Source organism: Dipteris shenzhenensis, chromosome 17, assembly GCF_047967505.1.
Source record: "Dipteris shenzhenensis isolate YYH24624 ecotype China chromosome 17, Dip_SZ_1.0, whole genome shotgun sequence".
NCBI lineage: Eukaryota > Viridiplantae > Streptophyta > Polypodiopsida > Gleicheniales > Dipteridaceae > Dipteris > Dipteris shenzhenensis.
In genome coordinates this window covers 1,680,283-1,694,177 of record NC_141612.1, presented here as the reverse complement: position 1 = coordinate 1,694,177, position 13,895 = coordinate 1,680,283, and the positions used below count along the sequence as shown (strand labels likewise).

Genomic DNA, 13,895 nt, shown 5'->3' with positions numbered 1-13,895 from the left:
AATTGTCTTCTCTGGCAAAGGGGATTTTATGACATTAGATTCAATCTGGGTCTTTGTTATTTTCAAGGAGGATGTTCTCTCTGATGAAGAGTTTGTTAAGGTGGCTGAGCTTTTCAAAAAAGGATTGTAGTGCTGGGGCCAGCTTTGGAGCTAAGCTGAGCTCAAGTAGAAAACCTGGATTGAGATTAGGAGGGAGTTCAAAAATCATCAGAAAAACAAACATTAATCATGAGCATAATTCACCTCTGGGAGGGAAATCAATAATGGAAAGGTGGATCTTTTTTGGTATACAGCAGAGAGTTCAGTTGGGTTGAGAGTACTTCCTTCTTCCCTATCCCTACTCCAACCAGGGACATAGGGGACCTCTGCAGTGTCCTTAATACTAGGTGGAAACTTCAGGACTCTAGGGGCTAATCGAAATACAGATTCTGCTCCATTTGGTCAAGCTCAATCCATGATAAAATGTATGCCCTGCTTTGGCTAATAATGCACAAAGCTGTGTGGACCAACAATAGAGGACTGAGAATTGGAAAGGGAAAAGGCAAATGCATGAGGTGCCCCTCTTCAAAGGAAGATGCCTTCCACCTCTTTATGGCCTATCCTACTACTAGAAAGGTGTGAAAAATAGTACAATTTGAAACAAGAGATCCAATAAATTGGAAAGCCATTCTGTTAGGGGACTCTTCAAAGACAAAGCAAGAGATTTGGGCACCCATTAGAGCACATGCACTATGGTTTATTCGGATAACTAGAAACAATTTTCAGTTTAACCAAATTGAGCTGCATACTGAGATTCTTTTTCTCAATTGGATGCACGGGACCAAAGAAAAATTGCAGAGATGATAAATCAGTTCAGAGCTGATGTTGCCCTTTTTAATGTTGATCTTCAAGACCATGTACAAAGAAGCTTTGGGATTGACAACACTACTCCCTTTGAAATTCCTTCTGAATTTACTGGTTTTCTTAAGCAGGTCCCACTTCCAACTGTAAAGAAGGAACCAAGTTCACCTAGTGAAGCCAATGCTGATCCCTCTAATGACTTTGACAATTCTGGTGATTCAGATGACTTCAACTACTCTAACTACTTTACCGATGATGGCACAAATGACTCATATGTACCTCTCTTTTAAGTTTGTTGTTGTGACAAACTCAAAAGCCTTCAAGCTCATGAGTTTCTGTAAGAAATACTTTGCTAAAGAAACTTCTCCCCATGGGAGCTGGCTGTTCTACTCTAAAGAACTTGTATTGATCATATTTTTTATGATATAATATATTACAAACTTTTTTTTCTGCCAAAAAAAAAAAAAAACTTCTACGTGTAATTATTGGGGTCATCCATTAGTCTTTCGCTACTGCAAGAGTGGGATATCATTTTCTAACAATAGTCTCATATCTGCATGGGCTTTGGGCATGCCCTAGCTAGAGACTACCGAGGCTGGCGCTAGAGTCATCTAGAGAACTAGCTGGTTAGAACGGCCTTGTATGCATGTCTAGATGGTTTGCTAATTAGGGTATCTAGATGGACCACCTCCCCCCCTTCCAATATAGCTTAGATGTCTGAGCCCTCAAGATCCTGTGAGATGAGATCAACCTCATCATATGATTAGATCTACTTCAACTCTATATGTCATAGACTTGGGGGGAGGACCAGGAGTCCCCCACCAAGATCCAATTCTACCATGACTACTTACTAAGAGTATCAAAGGATAAGTGATTATTAGACCCTAGTCTTTTGACAGGTTTCACACGCATTGAGGATTGCCATCAATCATATGTGGTTCTTATCCCATTAGCTGAGGACTGAGGCAAGGAGAGCCACTTGCATGCCTAAGTAGTGGATCTGCAAGTTATGCACACTTGCAGAGGTGGAGATAGAGGCACATTTCCTATGTACTTGCCTAGCCTACTACAAGATTCGAGTTCGATATGATTGTCTCTTTCAAGAGGGGATAGGGTTTGGGCCACTCTCTTGGTTGATCCACTTTCATGACCAGTTGTGTTGTCCTCTATCTAATGGAAATGTTCTGCCATAAAGAGAGCCTATTGTGCCAGATCAGACAGTAGGAGGTGATAGCACCACACAGGAGATAGAGGTAGATTGGACACAGCAACATGTCATATATTTCTATGCATTCAAGTTAGGGTCATGACAATGTGGAGTAGAGGAGGAGGAGGAGGACTAGCTAACATGAGAGTGGAGTGGATCAACAGGAAGAGATGATGTAGAGCAGTTGAGCCAGAGATGCAGATAGCCCGCACGATGTAGAGGGTGACCAGAGCATGCACGATGGCAGTTCAATCCATCTCACCCCTCCTCAAAGGGGACCGTCTTGGTTGAGATGTCACTCTTGATATGGACCACTAGATACAGAGATCATAGAGACCACACCCACTATCCCACATTGAGAGACAACAGATAAGAGACATCTTTGCATGTTCTCTCTCTCTCTCTCTCTCTCTCTCTCTCTCTCTCTCTCTCTCTCCATCTTTCTCTCCCTCCCTCCCTCTCCCCCCCCCCCCCCCTCTCTCTCTCTCTCTCTCTCTCTCTCTCTCTCTCTCTCTCCATAGCAAATTACACTTGATTCTAAATCTCCAAGTGAGTTAGCTCTTGCTATGGGTGTAGAGCATGTATATGAGCTTGGTGCAGACATCAAAATGGAGGACATAGGCAGATGTGAAAGAGAAATCCTCACTAAAGTGATCTTTAATTGAGGCAATGTATAAAAAATGACAGACAGGCACCCTCGTCACCTTCTTTAGGGGTGAGACACATATGACAACAATCAAAGAGAAAGAAACAATGTTGCACCAACCACAAACCGAAGGAGGGACTGAAGTGCCATATGTGGTTTTACCTCTAGACTAAACAGAATGGAAAAAGCCATTTTCCTATCAAATAAATAATCATGGGACAATCTTCCTACTATCCCAAGATCCTACTATAGGCTTCCTCAGTGACTTCGAGCTCAAGCTCTTACCAACTAGTCCTATACTAGTAGCAGATGCAGTTGGGGAGAAACAAAAGATCTACATGGAGTACAAGGGACCATTGACCAAACATCTTGGGTGACTCATTCGGACAAGCATAGTACTGGTAGGCAACATCAATTAGGCAACTTATGAGAAACATGTGTACACAAGTAAAAATCTAGTGCATTCCTAAAACATCAATGAGAGAAGATGATGATGCAAAGGGGAATACTAGAAACTTTTGAGAATGGGCAAGAAAGAATGTTACGAAAATGAAATATATAGATATATTTTTAGCAATCACGATTCACTTCTTTCCCTAACCAAAATGGTTTTTTAAATCGTTTATAGTTCAATAACCAAATGGTTGTTAAAATCCTTTATAGGTCTTGTAGGTGGGCTATAGGCTTGGCTCATCATAGTCATACCTCCAAGCCTTCATAACCTCTTCTAGAGGAAGATCAAAGGTAGAAAAAAAGGTGAGTTGATGAGTGCTTCACTAACATGAACCCATGGGATTTTGTTGATCATGTAAAAAATCCATGACTTGCATAAGTCTTTGTGTATCCCAAATGAGAAAAATATTTGTTAATTATCATGTACCAACTTTATGTGCTTGTTTTAAACCATATAAGGTTTTCTCTAGTTCCCTCACTTAACGTTCTCAATGTGTATCCTTGTGAGTAATGTATCTATAGCTCTCCGTCTAAGTGTCTAGGAATCCATTATTCATCTAAGTGTTCATGTATAGATGATTCTATTGAAAATACGTGACTCATCGCCGCTGGAGAATCATAAGTGGATATTGCTCTTTTCTATGGAAAGTAACTGCCTACAAAGCCATTTCTAGATCTTTCTTTTGGATCCCTCTCCTCACTTCAACTAATCCATTTAGGAATCACTATTCATATTAATCAATTCATGTTTCATGTACTGATGGTTGCCAATTATACCAAAAACCAATGGCATCCATTTTTCTAACTATTGCATATGTTTATGTGAAAGCCCTACTTATAAATGTAACCTCATCCTCATGTCCCCTCATCACGCCAGAGATCATATCTAAGGTTGGGCCATGTGTAGAGACCCCATCCCATGCTGCTTAGCCACCCAAGAGCTCACACCCCAAAATGGATTTAAGAGGTATGAGACCTTTGTGCCTCACCCACTCTTTATTGAAGTAACCAATCAATCCACAATGTATGTGGGAATATCCAAAACCTCCATATCCATGTGTCCTTAACTCTCAAGGAAATCCTTAGTACTTACCCCCTTTGCAATTAATATACAGTTAGACCCATACGGCCCCCATGTGCCACGAGGGTTTGAAGCCTCTTACTACAATAGTTTTGTCATACTATTGTACAAATTATTTTGTTACAAGTCCAACTTGTCTTTTGATGTCTTTCTTCCATCTTCATTGCTTCAGTTAATAAAACCATTTGTTGCAATAGCCCTTTTCTTATCTGCCAATCACATGTTGTTCTGGTACATAATTTAGTCATATCTACATCCATTGTTGCCCAATTTTCACTTTTCTACATCTTTAGAATAGACTAGCCCTTTGTTTGCATTATTATTGTCATTAAAGCACAATTTGTGTTTTACATGAATTGCCTTATCCTATGTCTAAAGCTATTTGCTCTATCTTGTTGATCTTTTCAGTTCTCATTCATATGCAATTTCTTGTCATGTTCTTATCTTCAAGATGACCTAAATTTGTCTCTATTGAGGTTTGTTGAAGCAATAACTTGTGCATTGATTGTGCTAACTTCTATTGTACATGGGTCTCACAACCAATAGGCTTAACATTGATACATTGTAACCTAGCATAATTGCATTTTATCATTGTAATCTACCATAAATGCATCACCTTCACTTTCCATCAAATCTTCTTCTCTGATCATCACTTTTATAAGAATAATCGATGCTTCACAAAATCTAAGATTTCAATTTTTGTTTTTTAATCTAGTGAATGCCTCATATATTATCATAGCATGAACTAGTTCTATTCGTAATCCTTTCAACAAATATAGAAATGTTTACAACTTTTGCCCAATATTGTGTTGGTAGATGTGCTTCTGAGCAAGCATTACAATTGAATTATCTGCTAGGGTTATCCTTTGAGGTGTGCACGATAATCAATGGAATGTTACTTGCATTCATTGACCTTAAAAAATAACTCTTATTACATGTGTAGAAAATATCATTTTGATATCTATGTAAGGTTACACTCCATTGGAATTTTACATAGGTGTCTTAAGTAAACCATTTCTATAAATATATTTTTGTTAATTTAAAGCTTTTAAAATACCTATGCGCCATATTTAGTAAGTACAATGACAAGTGTCATATCCTTCATCTCTAAAAGCGTTACCTTTGTTGATTCCATTTTCTCTGAAAATTTAAGAATGTTGATGACATGTTTTCACCACTTCTATCTCATCTTTGCGTTCTTAGTCTTCTCTCTCCACCATGGCTTTGGATTCTTTAACCTTTTCAAAAGTATTGACTTTTCCTGTAATAAGCTAAATCCAACTATATGTTGTGGTTATCTATAGACACATTGAAACATGTATGCTACTTATCTAAGCACATCTACATATGTTTAGATGTATCAAGTATAAATTCTTCAAGATTTTGTTGCCTTGTTGATGAATCTAGGTTTTGCTTGTTTTCTAAAACAACATGCTTAAAAAATCTTGTGTAAATTTATGAGTCTTGGTAAAGCAATGACCACATTGCCATTTCTTAGTTGTGTCAATGTTATGCCAATCTTATAATGTTGTGTTAATTTTCTTATGAAGTGGCCATAATTTTAAAAGCAGCATTGGTTGACTAGCATGCAAGGTAAGTACTAAGTTATTAATTTGAGGAACTTTTATTCTTTGCCTCCGTTTCCCACAACTTGAAAAGCTTCTATATCCATCAAATAGTATCATGAAATTCCTTTTTATGAATTCATTCTATTGACGACAAATCTTGTTGAGTTTAGGAACATATACAATACAACTGATTAATTCTCAAATTTGTATAGTAATCCATATGTAAAGATCCTTTTGCTTGGATTAGATTTGAGGCACTACTCTACTATCAACGTACCATGGTCTTTATATTCATTTCACACTTTGTACTTTATACATGATACAGCTCACCACCAAAACCTAGAAGGGTTTCACTATATAGAGTCCACAAACCTTGGCTAATCGTCAGTGGTTTACTAATCCTAATTTGATAACATGGGAAATGATGGATGATTTCTGGTCAATTCCATTAGACTGATTGCACATAGGAATAGGAGGTCCTCTTCCTGCCCTAACAGCTGGCCCTTTGTCCCTTTCAAATAAGGGTTCACGTAAAGTATAGAGACAGGTGAACAGATGATACACCTGATAAACACGCTGTCAATGGCCCCACCAATGCCATCATCTTACTTTGACAAAATACAGAACTCAAGCTGAATGTTAACACACACAAAAGTTCGACAGCATTCATTAAGATTTTCTAGGGGTGAACAAGAGAGGAAACACTCTTGGAGTTGAAGACAAAATCAAACACCATGTCTGAGCTGACTATGCCATCATGATATATGAATATTGACAGGCAGACAGCATCTGACAAATAACTTGACTTGTCCATTAATTTATATTGCAACAAAATTTCCTTTTGATATATATTAAAAATCTCTTCAAAAGCCAGAAGGCGGAGCATAGTAATGGCTACTATGATGGATCATTTACAAAAGCATAATGTTAGATAAAAAGCATTTCCAACCCAGAAAAAAGAAACAAAAAGGATGACATGATCAGTCGAGAAACAAAACACTCAGATGAAAATTTCCAACTTAGCTTCATTTTGCATGAAAAACAATAGCCCCAGATGTATTACAAAAATGTAAGCTTTCTAACAAAATTGGATGGTATCAGAGTATTCAGATGCGACACAGGCAAACGTGGGCACCTGTATTCTTCTTAACCGACTGTGTGAAGGTGGTATCACCTCAGCCAATTTATATATTCAAGCTCAATGTCAGCCTTGCAATGTAGCCTCATCTCATGCTTTATTGCTTTATTTGCAAGCTGATGGACTCAAATGGAAAACTGCCAAAGGCCCAGTTTGATTCAAGACCTCCGATCTACCATAACCCCAGTACTTTCCACCAAATTCCCCCAAGGCCAAGCCAGATCACAATATTGACAACAGAGATTAGAAAACCATAGCCCCACCATTTGGACAGTGGTACATAGTTGGCTCCATAAAAGACAGGTGCTGAGCCAATTCCATAATGTGTAAGGCCACCCATTATATTCGAAAGGAAAGAAAGAACCAGAGCTGCAAACAAGGGGGGTGTACCGAGGGCAGTTGCAACAGACAAAAAGGCTGTAAACATGGCCCCAATATGAGCCGCACCACTTGCGAAAAAATAATGGGAGTAGAAGTAGAGAAGTACTAAGATTCCAAATGATAGTTGCCATGACAAGCCCAGTCCTCCAACAACCTGCATCAGACAAGAAGTCAACTCTCTCTCTCTCTCGCTCTCTCTCTCTCTCTCTCTCTAAATATGAGCAGAGTCACTCACTATCCCGATCAAAGACATGCTGCACGTTCGTGCATGAGGTCACCCGGCTCAAACCCAAACTCATGATGCCTGCCACAAGACATGGTCCTTGGACCGTAGATCACTGACGCGGAGTGATTATGACACCGGGACTGTGACCTTGAGATCCAAACATGCCAGGCCAGCAGGAGACTGGACATAGCACAGCTGGCGAGCACCCACCCTATCCATGATCTGAGGTGCGTCTCATCATCAGACCACCTAGCATCACCCACAGCAAGGAATTGAGGACGCTAGCAATAGATCGAGGATGCTAGCAGACATCGAGGATTGGTACATAGATCTTGGAGGATGGCAGGTGTTGCTCAGTCTTGGGTCTTGGGACTTGAGGACAAGTCCAATACCGCTGGCAGAGATGGACGTGCTCATTCAAAGGTGAAGCATGATGAGCTTGAGTTCACCAAGGCTCTGGAGCATGCTTATAGAGCTAGACAGGAACACTGAAGATGATGGTACTTCTGGAAGGTACCTGGCTTTGCTGCAACGACAAGCAACATCAAACTGAGTTTCTAGGGCATGTCTTCTCAATGTATTTTATTGAAGACTTCAGTAGATTCCTTTGGGTGGCTATTGGAGACTTCAGTAGATAGCTTTGGGTGGCTGTTTGTTGTATGCGAACTCTCAATAGGTTGGAGAAGAGAATGGGTCCTCGAACTAGATAAAACCGTAACTCCACATGTATAAACCAAAGCCGTCCATGGTTTTGTCAAAATAGAAAGATAACATTCCAAAGATTCACATTCAAATCAAAACGATTCTTTGCCATTGTGTCGAAGCATATGTGATGAACCACACTTTTTACAACAATTGTATTAATGAGACAGATGAGACTATGGTTGCAGGGACCTGTTGGCTTGAATAATCCAGTACTAGAAAACAATGGGAAAACATGCACACTTAAGATTTCTCCTCAACACAGTTTCTATTATGGCTTGTGCATCCTTACATATGTTTTCTACAAAATACTATTTACCACCCCATAGCTTTACACATGTATTGAAGTCCTTCAAGTGTTCCATAGTACCTCATCCTAGACGCACCATGCTCCTTAAGTTTATACAAATGTGGTTCATCCCCATGAAGTGTAGGACTGCTTTCATTGTCATCTGCAATGCTCTGCAAGACAGCAGCCTAAGCTGCCCATTTAATATATGCCCATCACACAGACGTGTGCCACTCAAAACCTCTCTCGCAGAATACCACGTCACTTCATGCTCATGAAGCCAACACTCGGCCTAGGGCAACACTCCAAACCAACCCAGGTAACAGCTTTAAATCCATGATGCTGGGTTCCCTACCGACGACTTACAAAATACAAATCCATAGATGTGTCTCAGGCAAAATCACAGACTATTGGTAAAAGCTTTAAATCCATGATGTTGGGTTCCATACCCATGACTTACAGAATCAAAGAAGTAACGGGGTCAACTATATAATATCTCATCTAAAAAAATTAGTCCGTTTCTTCCTTGTTTTGGGTCCATACAACCTTACATATAGACGCATATGCAGCTCCCTAGTAAGTGATTTTAGCTTTTTTTTCAAGTTTGGGGGATATATTGGAGGCTGAAAGCCTTTAATACAAATAGAGGGGGATTTCTCATTGCAAAGGCTTTTGGCACCTATTCAAGCTTGCCCTGGGGGTTGGCGACAAAGACCTTAATAAATTCAAGCTGTTGACCAATGAAGGTGATCATGAGACTTCTCCAGGTTGGCCCAATTGCATGATGCTGGACAGACCAAGTGGTGATCCTGTCAAAGTCTTTCAGATAAAGAATTGGGATCTGTAGAAAAGAAGGATGATAGTGCTCGCGGAGGACCAATTGGTGACAGTATTTCTCTAGAGACAGCTGGAGGAATTCCTGCCAGTGGGGATCCATGTAGAGCAGCTACAACATCTCAATGCTCAAGGCCTCAAGACCAAGTTACGAATGGTGCAAGTTTGATGTCAACTTAGAACAGACTTCCAATGCAAGGTTCTTTGCAAGATCCAGTTTCTAAGGGGAACAGCTAGACAGCCATCTGTCAAATGGATGAGGGCCTTAATGAGCGGGACCTGGAAGAGCACAAGAGGCGGAGTCATGTACTAGAGATCAAGGACGCCATCGAGTAGTTCAAAAGAGATTTCTCAAGGAGCCATCTGCATCGATGAGTAAATGTTGACCCACAGCAGGTCAGTGATAGGGAGTGCTGGATTAGAGTCGTCATCTCCCTGCCTGTGACCTCCCAGATGAGGACAGGGCGGAGGTTGACATACAACATAGATAGAAAAGAAGGGGGTTTGCCATGTGGGCAGCAACCTGGATGCCACATGGGCAGCACATGGGCCACCCAGGTCAGGATTTAGGGCTGCCTATAAGCACTGGATTAGGGCTGACATAGGCTGTTATATGCTCAGTCATTGGCTCAGGCAGTGGGCAGATGAGCTGGGATAAAACCCAGCCAAGAGGTGCCAGGAAGGCCAGGGACCTGGGGCACTCCCTCAGACTGCAGGGACCTGCAGCACTCCCCCAGACTGCAGTCCGCAGTCTGTAAAGTTGGGTCAGGTAAGGGCCCCATCGGGCCTGGTCTGTTGGGTCTACAGACTGGCCAGGACGGCCAGTCCTGGGGTAGTTCGGCCCCTGTAAAAGAAACCCCCTGCGGGGGCATTAGGCACATCAGTCCGCACCAATTTTGTGCCTTCCATGAGCACACCAAACAGGGCCACATCTACACAGGTAAAGAAACATAGAGGGCCCAGAAGGGGAGCAGCAAATCTCACCTTGGTAGCTACTGAAGCCTACAGCAGGGAGGCACTGGCAGAAGAGGAAGAGGTCGTGCAGCATACAGGGCCATTTTGGGTGCTTTATCTCAGCCATATTATGCTGCAGGTGTAGCTACAGCTTTTGGCAGGTTTTCTACTTAGATATACACACCTATCGATATTCTTTTGGCTGTACATCTGAATGTTTTCGTTATATGCACAGGGAGTGAGCTGTTGTCTCATGTGATGTTCTGTGATCTTCTGACATATACAAAATTCATCCTGGGTGGTCGAATCGGGTTCACACTTGATTGATGGCTTAACCACGTGTGGGTGGTCACAATTTAACAATTTCGGTCTATGGGGGTTTGTTGGGGTTATAGGCCTCACCTCTAAGGCTATTGTAGTAATGTATGCAAAGAGGATTGTGTGTGTGTGTGTGTGCCGGGGGGGGGGGGGGGGGGCGGGGAGGGGGAGCTCCTCGTGCGCTTGCGCGCTTGCTACATGTAAGCTTGTGGGCTCCCAAGTAGTCCCACATGGGATGTGGCTGATTATAATGATGAAGGCACTCAATCCCTTGGATCCACCTTTTGGGAAGAGAAGCCCGTGGGTGGCTAGACAGCTGGGGGATGGGGTCCTAAGGATGCAGCCCGGTCTGTGGAAATTTGGGCACTTCGCTTGCATGGGTCATAAAAAAATGGAGCAATAGTAGAACCATGACATGGCAGTGGAGAGAAGTGAGTGCTCTTTTCGACATGAAATGAGATTTGGGAAAAAGAAAACGGATATTTACAGGTGTTCTACGGTCACTGTCAGTGCCTCAAATGAGCCATCAAAATCCCTTGTGTTCATTCAGCCGTAGATCATCCAGCTTCAAAAGCAAAACTTAGAACTGAAAAGTAAGCTCCACAAATTCTACCGTCACAATGAAAGCATCACACTCCTTAACGATATAACCTATGAAAGCAAGTCCATCTCCACAAATCCCAATAGCACCACATACCCTACACAAGCTTTTATCTTTCAACTCGATAAGGGACTCTCTCTCTCTCTCTCTCTCTCTCTTAATGGATGTAAGGACTGCATGCCACCTTTACAAGAGTTTAAGGACTAACATTTTCCTGTCTACTGTGATAAGCCCTTTACTTGGTTCTAACATTATGCCATTGAATCTTAACTTTTTCTCCCTATCTTGCCATCCTACGGCTTTATTGCTTCTTTAATGGGATGTTGAAGGTAGGGTTGACGGGAGGATTCATCATGCTAGTGCATTCGCTGGGTCCCATCACCACACATTCCAAGGAAGTCATGAGGTGAAAGCATCAACTGGCTACTTTTCCCTTCATTCCTTCATCCTCCTTTGTTTGGAGCTCTTGGCCTTCTCTTTGCCTTTGGCTGAACCCCGGGGTTCAACAACATGCGCATAGATCTTGAAGGGTCTCATGCAGACTATAATAGAATCATATCATCTCTCTCTCTCTCTCTCTCTCTCTCTCTCTCTCTCTCTCAAGCATGCACATACAATCGATGCAGAATAAAATTTTACTACCTGCACAACTGTTTGGCTAAACCATGCTATCAATCCATATTTATTGAGGTACCCAGCCATGGCTATAAGTGCAGCAAACCAGGTCAAGGTATCCCATGCAACTGATTCTGCAAGGCACTCTTTCCACGTGACGACTCCTGTGATGAGCAAGACCGAAAGGCCAAGGATTGCAGACGTCACAGCGTCTAATTTAAGCGCTCCCCCAAAAATCCACAGACCCACCTACAAAAGAGCATGCAGGGGTCAAAGAAAAGCACTCGAACTACGGAAATGCTAGAAAAAATACAATTGAGGTAAATCAGCCAAAACGGTTGAGGAAGGTTGTACCCTGTAAAAAATGCTTTCCAGCACATCAAACATAGAAGGAAGAAGTATCGAGTCCCCTTACCGTGACAAGAAGAGTGGCTGACATGATGACCTCATCTTTAGACATAGGGCCCATATTAGCCAACCTTTCCTTTGCAAGCTTTGGAGCATCTGGGCTACTTTTGATTGTGGGAGGATAGATCACGTAAAGCAAGAGAGGAACAACCAGAAGGGATATAAGTCCCGGTACCAACGCTGCAACTGCCCAATCTGTCCACCCAATTGTCTGTCCAATTGCCCCAGCAGCAAGATTCACACTCAAAGGATTGGCTGCCATTGCTGTAAGAAACATGGCTGAAGAGATCACGGAAGTCTGGAAGCAAGTCAACATCAGCCATGATCCCAACCTCTCCTCCGTGCCGTCCCCAGCTCTACTGCCGCAAGCAATGCAAAGAGCCTTCACTAGGGGGAGAAAGATGCCACCGGCACGAGCGGAAACGGACGGGATAGCAGGAGCCAAAAGAGCTTCGCTGAACACGAGGCTGTAACCCAATCCCAGAGAAGTCTTCCCAAACAGAGCGACAAACTGGTAGGCAACGCGATTACCAAGCCCGGTTTTAATGAATCCTCGAGCGAAGAAAAAGGCGAGGGCGATGAGCCACGGAATGGGGTCGCCGAAGGCAGAGAACGCGGCCGCAAAGGGTAGGGTTTTCGTGAGGACAGATGCTCCCAGACCCATCAAGGCAACAGCTCCAAGAGGCAGAGGTTGAGTGATGATTCCCACGATGGTGGCCAAAAATATGGCGAGGAGCTGCCAGGCATTCTTGGTGACACCAGAAGGGGCCGGAACGAACCAGATCACGACTCCCGTGAGGATCGAAAGCGCAAGAGGCTTGAGGGCGGCTCCCTGCCATGGCTCTTTGGGCTTGGGATTGGAGACTGGCACTGCGGCTGCATTAGCGCGCACTTGCAATCCTCTGCCGGGCTCGCTATGCGGGTTGGCGGATCTGTGACGAAGGGAGCTGCTTCCATAGCCATAAGTGGACGAGGCTGCGAAGCTCAAGGCAGCATGAGAGGAGGCGGCTGCTGGTTTGAGAGGCAGGGGCAGCTGCTGAGGATGGCGCTTGCTGGTGTCATGGGCGGCTCGGAGAAGAAGAGGAGAGGGGGAAGCAAGGAGCGCGGATGCAGCCATGGCTGAAATTCAATCGAAGAAGCAAGGCGCCTAGGCAGGCCGCACAAAGTTGGACGCCTCTCACTCAATCAGAAGAGCATGGAATTTTCCGCTGTGGTGATTGTGTAGGTGTCCTTTTTTGCCGATTTTGCGGTGCCTTGTCCTACTCTCTCATTTCTACTCAACGCCAGCAGCCAATCACACAGTCCAAAAGCTCAGAGCCCCTTTAGAGCCATGGCACATATGCCACGATCTGCTGGCATCTCCGGTGTTTCACGTGACAGCTTTGGGCATTGCAGGTGCTCCGGTGGAGACGAAAATTCTTCCTCTCCATCCAAGCATTACGGGGCGACACCCCTTTTTCCCCTAAAAATGCAACCTTGGAAGTGAATCGCTCGCAAAATGTGTAAACACCTCAATGAGATGTTTTGTTTTACCACTACTCAATCCAATGGTCCTTGATTTTGTAGGGAATGGTCCCCGTGAGAGCGCTCCTCAGAGAACTTTGTTACCATGTTGCCAACCAGGGAGACACCTA

At 43.1% G+C, this 13,895-nt stretch overlaps 1 protein-coding gene across 1 annotated transcript; it reads right to left on the bottom strand.

Moving 5' to 3' along the window:
* Nucleotides 1-6,811: 6,811 nt before the first annotated feature.
* On the bottom strand, nucleotides 6,812-13,467 carry LOC147891510 (dicarboxylate transporter 1, chloroplastic-like). The gene is made up of 3 exons (XM_087388241.1): nucleotides 12,269-13,467; nucleotides 11,881-12,102; nucleotides 6,812-7,468 (listed from the first exon to the last, which is right to left on the bottom strand). The coding sequence occupies exons 1-3, from the start codon at nucleotides 13,376-13,378 to the stop codon at nucleotides 7,106-7,108; spliced, it is 1,695 nt and encodes a 564-aa protein (XP_087244367.1). The 5' UTR covers nucleotides 13,379-13,467; the 3' UTR covers nucleotides 6,812-7,105.
* Nucleotides 13,468-13,895: the final 428 nt, after the last annotated feature.

Coding starts and splice junctions, on each gene's coding strand:
- LOC147891510 (XM_087388241.1), bottom strand. CDS start 13,378: ATGGCTGCATCCGCGCTCCTTGCTTCCCCCTCTCCTCTTCTTCTCCGA. Junction 12,103..12,268: donor CAGCCACTCTTCTTGTCACG/GTAAGGGGACTC, acceptor GCTCTTTTGTAG/GTGGGTCTGTGGATTTTTGG. Junction 7,469..11,880: donor TTAGCCAAACAGTTGTGCAG/GTAGTAAAATTT, acceptor TGTCTGATGCAG/GTTGTTGGAGGACTGGGCTT.